The sequence below is a fragment of the Poecilia formosa genome, unplaced genomic scaffold (assembly GCF_000485575.1).
Source record: "Poecilia formosa unplaced genomic scaffold, Poecilia_formosa-5.1.2 Scaffold2306, whole genome shotgun sequence".
Taxonomy (NCBI): domain Eukaryota; kingdom Metazoa; phylum Chordata; class Actinopteri; order Cyprinodontiformes; family Poeciliidae; genus Poecilia; species Poecilia formosa.
The window spans coordinates 4,711-14,718 of NW_006802245.1; the positions used below are offsets into that span (position 1 = coordinate 4,711).

The 10,008-nt window shown below is 38.1% G+C and overlaps 2 protein-coding genes across 2 annotated transcripts; one reads left to right on the top strand and one right to left on the bottom strand.

Annotated features, from left to right (window-relative positions):
• Positions 1-1,435: 1,435 nt before the first annotated feature.
• On the top strand, positions 1,436-5,104 carry LOC103133150 (guanine nucleotide-binding protein G(t) subunit alpha-1). Its single transcript, XM_007544923.2, has 9 exons — positions 1,436-1,699; positions 2,649-2,691; positions 2,773-2,914; positions 3,002-3,159; positions 3,237-3,365; positions 3,450-3,579; positions 3,671-3,824; positions 4,043-4,259; positions 4,344-5,104. Exons 1-8 carry the CDS (start codon positions 1,594-1,596, stop codon positions 4,231-4,233), a joined length of 1,053 nt encoding a protein of 350 aa, XP_007544985.1. The 5' UTR covers positions 1,436-1,593; the 3' UTR covers positions 4,234-4,259; positions 4,344-5,104.
• Positions 5,105-6,590: 1,486 nt separating this feature from the next.
• LOC103133151 (ER degradation-enhancing alpha-mannosidase-like protein 1) lies at positions 6,591-9,839 on the bottom strand. Its single transcript, XM_007544924.2, has 5 exons — positions 9,649-9,839; positions 9,500-9,573; positions 9,308-9,404; positions 8,723-8,908; positions 6,591-8,420 (listed from the first exon to the last, which is right to left on the bottom strand). The coding sequence occupies exons 2-5, from the start codon at positions 9,538-9,540 to the stop codon at positions 8,331-8,333; spliced, it is 414 nt and encodes a 137-aa protein (XP_007544986.2). The 5' UTR covers positions 9,541-9,573; positions 9,649-9,839; the 3' UTR covers positions 6,591-8,330.
• Between the last annotated feature and the right edge of the window lie 169 nt (positions 9,840-10,008).

Genomic DNA, 10,008 nt, shown 5'->3' on the forward strand with positions numbered 1-10,008 from the left:
TAGCAATTAAAATATTTCCAATTATGTTAGCATAAAATAAGAAATAAGAATCAGTCAAACCCATTATAACATCAATCTAAAAGATAAATTCATGACGTTTATATTGAGTGATTTTTAACACATTTAAAAAAGAATCAGCAAACGTCTGTATATTTCTTAATATTAGGATTTATTTAGGATCAATCAAGACTAATTACAACTTTATTATGAATCAAATTATATGCATTTAATCATGATTACTTAACTGCATTTTGTGGACTTCCTGACTGCAAATATTTACATTAGTCCAATAACAAATGTATGGATCACGTGGAGGCCTGTACTACTTTTTCAGCGTCAAAACTAGACAGAATATTTTTAATTTCTGCAGTATTCTAAAAGAGAAAGAAGGAATCCTTCAAACATGTTTAGTATGGGATTTAAGTGACATACCTTGGTTAAAAATAACACAAAGAGTATTTACTTTAAGAGTCAATTTGATGCCATCAGTTATCAATGGATTGACTCAGTAGTTTCTCTTTCAAAGACTCTGGTCCAACGTTGACACTTTCTGTCTTGTCAGAATTTAAAATTTACAGTGGACAGGATTGTATCCAATCAAAATGGGGTTAGAAGTAAAAAAATTACCTCAAAAGAGAAGCAAATACGTTTACAATCAAACTGCATCTACACCCAGTTACAGATGTTCTATGTTTTGATCCTGTGTATGCCTTCTGATCCAGGCGCTAGAGATAACACAATAATAACACTATTCTTCGGTTCCTGAGCATGTAATGAAATATGATGCTGTGATCACGAACATACACTCATGCCGCATCTTCGTGCACGCAGAACTGAAAGTGTGAGTGGATTAGGATCCTTAACCAGCTTCAGATTTAGGTCAATGAGATCTGTCTGGTGAAACTGCAAAGCTCTTTAAGCACTTCAGAACTCACCCTTCAGGCTATTGGATCCCATAAGGAATGTTTGGACCCATCTTTGCATTTGTGTGTGCATATGTCTATGTGTTTAGACTACAGGTTGATGGTCTTGACATGCATTTCCTGATTTTATGTTGGTTCTAACAGTCTCATCACATTCTCATCCCTCTTGCAGAAATAAAACCACAATGAGTTCACCATCAGATTTCACTTTTATTTTGGTCACATCAGATACTAAACTTAGTTTTGGTAGCAAGACATGAACCAAGTTATTTTAGTTTTACTGGCTTCTCTTCTGAAGGAGCCTAAGAAGAGCATGAGATAAGCACTTGAGCCGATGTTCATCTTCCGCTGAGCGCAGCAAAGTACCCTAAAGGTTAGAGCACTCCTACAGTGATGTATGTCTGCTTCCCTTCACACCTCTGCCCTGTAGCTGTCTTGTCCTTGTGCTCCATTGGCCACCACTGGTCAGGTGGGCTGAGGGAGCCCAAAATCCTTCCCTGTGATGGGAAAAAATACTCAAACAATCCCCAGCTGCCTGCAGTTGGCGCATCAGCTGCGTGCTTGAAGGCACCGGTCAGACAGTAGCAGGCGAGCAGCCAACCGGGACCTGCTTCCATTTTCCCTGACATTTGGCTTTTGAAACAAAGGGGCCCAAGCCGGGAAAAGTAGGATGGGGGCCGGAGCTAGCGCCGAGGACAAACACTCCAGGGAGCTGGAGAAGAGGCTGAAGGAGGATGCTGACAAGGACGCAAGGACCGTCAAGCTGCTGCTGCTAGGTACAGACACCTGTTGGACAAGTGATTTAGAAGCAATGGTTTCAATACATCATGATCTGGTCAGAGCCATTCCCACACCTTAGATGGTTTTAGTGTGCTGTTTTAGTTGAGCTGTAAAATTACCTTACTGTGACTTCCTAACTTGTTTTGGTTAAAAACTTTCCCTAAAACAATTCCTGCTTTGACTTTCACAAGCAATTTTAGTTCTTGTTTAGCAATCATAAAAGCAAATGATGTTGGTTTATGCATTGTTGCAAATAACACACCTAATTAATTTCCAGGGCTGATTTTTTTTTTTTACTCTTTAAAGTCTCTAACTGTGCATGAAAAGATGCAACATATCAAGTAAGAGCTTAATAAACTGTGTCACTGAATTGCTGAGACACTCAGATAATCACGCAAGGCAATCCCTGCTAATCCTGACACAACAGGTTTTTCCGCACAAAGGGCTTAACACTGAAGGACACTGACCCTGAATCAACAAACCAAAACAGATTTATAGCACCTTCATTTTACATCTTCTGAATTTAGACTGAATGAGAGAAACTGTCAGAGTTACAGTTTATTCTATAAGCTAATAAAATACAGAGCATACAGTCAAATGTAGTTGGGCTGCTTGAAGTAATTCAGAGTTGTAATATTAGTTGACAGTTGAAAGACTGCACCATCTGAAAATACTTTGTATACACATAAGAACCTGTTTCAGACATTGTTTCATGCACTGCTTCATCCTCTCCTTATGGTGATGCAGGTCAGGGGCCAGTAAAAAAGATTAGGGCTGAAGTAAGAAGAATTATGCCACGCTTGTTGGGAACATCTTTTGGAGGATATAGTGGAGGACCTGAGAAAAACAGATGTTATTCCAACACCTTCAAATCAAAGAAAATGTTGGGATATTCTGATAAAATAGGCGAAGATATCTTCTAAAATGATTTCTTGTTTTTCATAGGGGCTGGAGAATCAGGCAAGAGCACCATTGTCAAACAGATGAAGTAAGAACTTTGTATCTAAGCAGCATTTATTCCTTCTTGTCCGAAGCTATATTCAATAGTAATGCTACACTTTCTCCACAGAATTATCCACAAAGATGGTTATTCGCTTGAAGAATGCTTGGAGTTCATTGTCATCATCTACAGCAACACCCTGCAGTCCATCATGGCAATCGTGAAGGCCATGAACACACTCAACATTAACTACGGCCACCCCGATCAACAGGTGACACCACACGTCTATATAAATCTTAGGTCAAATGTTCCAAGTTAAACTTATTGATGTGACTGTCCACCTGGGTCCTTCCTGCAGGATGATGCTAGGAAACTGATGCATCTTGCAGACACCATTGAGGAGGGAACCATGCCCAAAGAATTGTCAGACATCATTCTGCGTCTGTGGAAAGACTCTGGCATCCAGGCCTGCTTCGACAGGGCTTCAGAGTATCAACTCAACGACTCAGCTGGATAGTAAGCAACAACACATTGAAACACTGCTCATGTAATCATAAAAATAAGTCCACTGACAGAGTTTAATTTTCACACAGCTACCTCAATGACCTGGAGCGACTGGTCCAACCAGGCTATGTGCCCACTGAGCAGGATGTGCTGCGATCAAGAGTGAAAACCACTGGTATCATTGAGACCCAATTCTCCTTCAAAGATCTTAACTTCAGGTGAGTCTACGAATTATTGCTCATTAGTAGGAATTAGGATTGATCGGGCGATCACACAGCAAATTGCCTTTTGTTTTGATCCAGAATGTTTGATGTGGGTGGCCAGAGGTCAGAGAGGAAGAAGTGGATTCATTGTTTCGAAGGTGTCACCTGTATCATCTTCATTGCTGCTCTGAGCGCCTATGACATGGTGTTGGTGGAGGATGACGAAGTGGTATGACAGAGTTTACCGTTGCATCTCATAATTTATGGTAAGAAGTAAAAATCTGGGTGACTTAAAAGTTTGTTTTTTTTTTTCCTTTCAGAACCGAATGCACGAGAGTCTCCACTTGTTCAACAGTATCTGCAACCACCGCTACTTCGCCACCACCTCCATTGTCCTCTTCCTGAACAAAAAGGATGTGTTCCTTGAGAAGATCAAGAAAGCCCATCTCAGCATGTGCTTCCCCGAGTACGATGGTGAGATTTTCATGAACTACTTAGATTCTTTTTTCAATGTATAAATGACAGTATCGTTGGCAAAACATGATCTAGCTATGTGAAGAATAGACTAGCTAGCTGCAAGTAAGTTTAGCTCTTCATTTTGTTTGTGGATGTTAAAGTGGAAAAACAACTCTTCCTCATTTCATCGATGTTGTTGTCATTTATCTTTTATATCTCCCTGTTGTCCTGCCCAGGGCCCAATACTTATGAGGATGCTGGCAACTACATCAAAATCCAGTTCCTGGACCTGAACTTGCGCCGAGATATAAAAGAAATCTACTCGCACATGACCTGCGCCACAGACACAGAAAACGTCAAGTTTGTGTTTGACGCCGTAACCGACATCATCATCAAAGAAAACCTGAAAGACTGCGGCCTCTTCTAAGAGCCAAGCAGGGAAACTAAATGAAGGTGAGCAAAGTCAAAAATCATGCAAGTCTAACCGAGAGTGATTGTTCTCCTATCTAACACTTGTGTTTCTATGTTATTTGACAGGGTAGCATCTTAGCCCTGTCACATTCCTCAGATTCCTCCTCAATTCAAACAGGGAGACAGCCCTATCAAAAAGCCATCATCAAACCAGTGAATGCAAAAAACAGAAATAACATTTAATTTGCTGTGTTTAAAAACTAAACTTGTAGCTTTGACCAAAGACTCCTTGTCACTGAGACATGAAAATAATCCTGTGCAGATTTTAAGATGAATTGATTTTTTTTGTCAAACTTTTCTCATTTGCCCATCTTTGGAGATGAATGCAATCTGTAGCTTTTGTCTGCATAAACTGATTTCTTTTCAGATGTACTCATGAATAGACGCAGTGTCTCTAAGCTCAAGTAATCAGACAGCATATAATTAAAGGGCTAACAAGATGGCCTCACCACCTGCATATGCACTTCAGCATCAGTTAGACTTTAAGATGAACTGTCATTAGAAAAGGCTTTTTCTAAAGACACAAAACAGCACAATTTGTGACACCAGAAGATTATAAATTGAACTTCTGAGAGAAGCACTAGATTTTTTTTTGTCTTGTTTTATTGCAGTAGTTGAAAAAGGGCCATTGTACATAACTAATCAAATTTCTAATGGTGTGTTGTAATACTGTTAATCAATAAACTGTTAAGCTAGAGATTAATTTAACCCCAATTTGAATCTTCCTGTCAAAAAGCCTTTGAGTCAACGTATCTGTACTGAAATTCAGAGAAATATAAAAATGTACACGTTTGATTAAATTTATTAAAGCTTCTGTAGAAAACTCAGCAGTGTGTCATTTTTTTCCAGAATTAATGTCTTGTTTTTAATCTCAGGTTAATGGAAATCCCTTTTATGACTGACTGATTTAGACTCAAAAATTAGCTATTACATTTTTTTTAAATAATTTTTGTCTTGGATTGACAAATGAGAGAAAAACTGCAAGTGCTAAAATGGAATAGTTTAGAACAGTACATATTTATGTACTAGTGTGGCCAAGTCAAATTTCAGACCTAAATTGAATTTAAAATTGGCACGATTTCATGTTTTCCGATGATTCTTTGTTCGTTTGCAAAGCGCAGATACAAATTTTAGTCTCTAGATGTGGAAAAAAAGTGAATGTTTTCAGCATAAAAGGGCTAATGTCTCAGCAAAAATATATCTGTGCATTTATTTTTAGTCAGATTGATTACTGCAACAGTGTCTACAAGTCAGACAGCTGCAGCTGATCCAGAACGCTGCTGCTTGAGTTCTTACTAAAACCAGGGAAACAGAGCACATCACCCCATTTCTGTAGCTAGAGAACTGACTTTATAAATCCATGAATGGCTTAGGACCAAAATATGGTATATTATTGCATCAACTTTCTGGACCACTCAGGTCTTCCTGTTCAAATCTACTCTGCATCCCACAATTAGAGCCAAACAAAGAAAATTAATCTGGAAAACTGCAAAAACTGCTGATTTTTGCAGTTCATTTTAATCAAGGCTAAAAACTCATTTGCTTAGGGTTGCATTTGATTCATAATAACTTTAACATTCTAGACTGTTTAATTTTGAGTTTGCAAGCACTTTGTGTTGCCTTGCTGTTGAAATGTGCTGTACAAGTAAATTTGCCTTTCCTTGAGGCATAACCAAAACATAAAGGTGTAACTGAAAAAAAGGTGCTTCTAAAAAAATTACAACTGCATGTTTTATTTTTCTGATTTCTATTTGAAAGACATTTTTGAAACAAAACAGTTCCTTTAATTTTAGAATTATGCGCTACCTTGAGTTGGCCTCTAAAATATATTAAATCTTGTGGTTATGATATAAAATGTGATGAAAAAGGCATATGAACAATTTTGCAAGTCACTCCATTTGCATTTGCCTCCCTCACAAAATTCACCAGAATGGGAGGTGCATCTGTTTTCCAATACGTCAATGACCTTTGACCACTTCTGAGAACTACATGTGACTGCATCACATCCTGAAGGGAGGCGTTAGTAACGCAGATAACTATGGAGGATTTCTACTTTATTCTGAGAAAAAATGAAGTTAGGTGTAACCACATCTACATCTGAATATGCGAGACGTGACCTGGGTATTTGTCACAAACGCAGACAAAATCAAAGGAAAGCGGACCTAAACAAAGACCGCAGCAGAATTACACAGTAGCAGAAAGATAATTTCAATGTATCAAATATTTGTAAATTATATTGAGTAATATTGCATAGAAATGTACCTCAGCATTGTGAACAATATTTAATGTTGGAAACAATAATAAAATGGAAAATAGTAGGCAACGTTGCAATTTTATTTCTTACAAAAGCATTCACTGATTCTTGCATTTCTAAGAAACCCTGAGTTTTTAACCACATGACAGGTATGAAGTGCACCAAAAGAAACAGCTCCAGTCTCTTCTATACAAGTACAAATCATAAACAATGCAGTAGAATTGTCACCAATACAAACTTAGCATTTAAAATAAAAACATTTTATGGCTTGTGATGGTTAAAAGAACCGCAGATAGACATGGAATGAAACATTTGTGCAATATCAAAAGTGGCAATAAAATATGTTCAAAAATGTTATCCACGGCTAATATGCACCACATGGCATCCAGAAATACTAAGACAAATAGAAGGCACTTAAAGAGTCAGCCCTGAACCTCATTCTGATGGGGGCACAAAGCCCTAAGACATAGAGTCAATAAAAGTTTGAAAGATAAACACTTATCTCAATATTGTATTTTCTCAGTATTGTCAAACATGAGTCAAAGGCAAAAAAATGCAGTTTACTCCCCAGACTTTCTGTCTCTGCCCAGATATGCATTAGCATTTTGGTAGAGATGCACCAAGAACCTGATTGACAAGCAAAATAAGAAGATTTTGGAGAACTGACTGGTGACCAGATCCGTTTCTGAGCTCTCCCGGTGTGTGCATTCTATTACTAATGGAAGAAGTTTAACTATCATCAGCAGGTGATCAAAATTGAAGTGAAAGGAAGTATATAAGATGTAAAGAGCCATTTCAAATCAAAGTATTTTGCATGACTTATTAAGACGTGACTGTTGTTCATTCAGGCTGCAGGGGACAGCAGAAAACTTCACCAGAGTACAGCAAAGTTGCTCTTTTTGTCCCCTTCAGCTTTCAAAGGTGTAATGAAACAAGCTACATTTAGTAATGTGTGCAGCCTTTCTGGAAATCTAACAATTAAGATAAGAAACTATGTTCTCTAGGAGAACAGAGACTACCCTCTCATTACAACACAGTCATTTTGCCTTTGCTCTGAAAATAAATAATTTGTGATTTCACGTAGCACAAAGTTAGAAAAAAAGATCATTGTTCCTATATAGTTTTAAATCTTAAAGAGAAATTAGAATTGGCTAAAAATCTATATTAGTCTGCCGTGAGACTCTGATTGGTGCATCTCTAGTTTTAAAAAACAGAGTTTTGCAGTAATGCTGTTCGATTAAAACATATCTGGAGTGAAAAGCAGCTCTTTTAAGAGTTTTATCTCACAGCCCTTACATAATAGCACTGATCTAATCAGGTATATCAACTTAAAAAAGAGGCATTGATTCTCAGGTTTAGAGAGTGGCTTGCTCAAAGGTCAACATTTGTTTATAGGCTATGCACTGAATTAATGTGAGGTTAATGACACTGATCTTATTATCAGATGCTTTTTTCTCAAGACTCTCAGCTCTGGTGTAGTTTCAATCACACACATATGTGCAAAGTTTACCCACAAGTGCTTGACCAGATACCTCAGTTTGTCTAAAACCCTCTTAGTTCAGACAAAAAGTAACAATCAGAACTAATTCTCCTGACCTTGGACGAGTCACCTTTGTTGGCATCATTCTCTAAAACCAAAAACCCTTCACTTTAATACAGTCTCGTCTTCTCAGGATTCATTACTGTCCATTTCCTCTCTAGATCCAGATCTGAGAAATAGATGGTACAAAGACTCTGAACTGAGGAAGTCCTCCTCTCCAGTCCTTTCAAACAAGAGTAACCACATCTGTCCTTTTTCGTCAAAACACTCCCACCATATGATCAATCTGCCTCATGTAGACACTCTTTAATGGCAGAGCATATCGACGCTCCTCTGGAATCCTGTTACACTGCAGAGAGACGGAAGAAAGAGAATAAATACAGAGTTCCTTCACAATGTTTAAAAAGAAAAAAAATCACTTTAATTTATAGAGAATGGATGAATGGACTGATGGATGGATGGATGAAGGAAAAGAAATGAGAACTAACAGATATTCTACATACTTAATTTTCTTTTTCCATACTGATTCACGCCTGGAAAACACTCCGGCCAAGTTTTATGTTTTTCCAGACTGAGAGTGAACCCTGAGGCGAGCTGTTTTTCTGGTCAAACTCGCTGGCCACATTAAATGAACCGGGATGATGATCTTACGTTGCTGATGTTGCTCGGAGGCGGCTGGTTGCTTGTTTCCGTTTCTGCCAGCGCTCCCTCTTCACATGGAGACAAGTCGTTCCACTGCTTCTCCCTGAAGCGCTTGTCTATAGGCACAACATGACCTTCTGTAGTGAAGATATATTTGTTATCGGATTTGTGCAGTGGGTTGTCCTCGTCAAATAGCTGCAATGCAGAGGAAAAGACAATAAAATTCCCCAACAAATCAATTCATATATTCAAAATGGTGCATGGGGGGCATACAGTATTCAGATATCCTCTTAGCATGTGGAAGGTAATCAGAAATAGAGTATTAAACATATACATATATATTTATATTTATTTTTTACACTCATTCTGGTATAGTACGATACGTAGACCTTCATGCGTGTTAACACATGAAGTTTGCTTTTCATCAAACTTTAAAATGTGATTCAAAGATTGCAAGTCTTGCATTTTAGCACAAGAGGTCACCAAATCCTACACTTTTGTCTTTAAAGTGCACTTATGCCTCAGGAAACAATAAAGTTAAATAAATGTTTGTTCCTCCACATCTGAGAGTAAAGCCTCAGATTGAAAACTTACAAGATAAAGGTATTTGCAGGTTTCACTGAGAAAAAAGCTCTCCATCCGATCCTCTTTGGATTTATCCACAACATGGTGGAGTGTGGCATATCCGCATCTAAAGTAGCAGTAACACACAGCAGTAAAGTAGGCAAATGCATATTTTTTTTATATATATACATGTCCAAAATCAGTAAAAACATAAATAGGTACCTGACTTTGGCATTTTTCTCAAGGCTCTGGAGAATATCCATTCCAACATGCAGATAGAAAGGATTTTTTGTTGCCTGTGAGAAGAAAGTAAGGAAAATTGATAAAAAGCAATCTCCCACAAACAACCACTGCTGTCACCGAGTTACTACCTGGTACAGCAGGTAGGTGGACTCCACCAGCTCTGGTCTTAAAGGGTAAAATAACACATCGGGAGCTTTGAGCTGCCAGTTGTATCTCTCCGGCAGCGCCCCGAAGCGCTTCCAGATGGCATAGTAGAAGGCATGCAGGCAAATGGCGTCATCGATATCCCCGTTCAGCACCTATGAGTTACATAAATCCTTATTTTAGTTTACTGGAACAAAATATATATATGTATATACTGCTCAAAAAAATAAAGGGAACATTTCACTTTAATTTTGTGCGTGGCTCCAAATCCAGGCCTCCATTGGTTAATAAATTTGATTTCCATTGATGATTTTTGTGTGATTTTGTTGTCAGCACATTCAACT

What these genes read in the sequence shown, in the direction of transcription:
- LOC103133151 (XM_007544924.2), bottom strand. Translation starts at nt 9,540, where the DNA reads ATGGATATTCTCCAGAGCCTTGAGAAAAATGCCAAAGTCAG. An exon ending in GAGAAAAATGCCAAAGTCAG is followed by an intron (nt 9,405 to 9,499) that starts GTACCTATTTAT and finishes CTGCTACTTTAG; the next exon opens with ATGCGGATATGCCACACTCC. An exon ending in CTCCGAGCAACATCAGCAAC is followed by an intron (nt 8,421 to 8,722) that starts GTAAGATCATCA and finishes GTCTCTCTGCAG; the next exon opens with TGTAACAGGATTCCAGAGGA.
- LOC103133150 (XM_007544923.2), top strand. Translation starts at nt 1,594, where the DNA reads ATGGGGGCCGGAGCTAGCGCCGAGGACAAACACTCCAGGGAGCTGGAG. An exon ending in ACGGCCACCCCGATCAACAG is followed by an intron (nt 2,915 to 3,001) that starts GTGACACCACAC and finishes TCCTTCCTGCAG; the next exon opens with GATGATGCTAGGAAACTGAT. An exon ending in TTCAAAGATCTTAACTTCAG is followed by an intron (nt 3,366 to 3,449) that starts GTGAGTCTACGA and finishes GTTTTGATCCAG; the next exon opens with AATGTTTGATGTGGGTGGCC.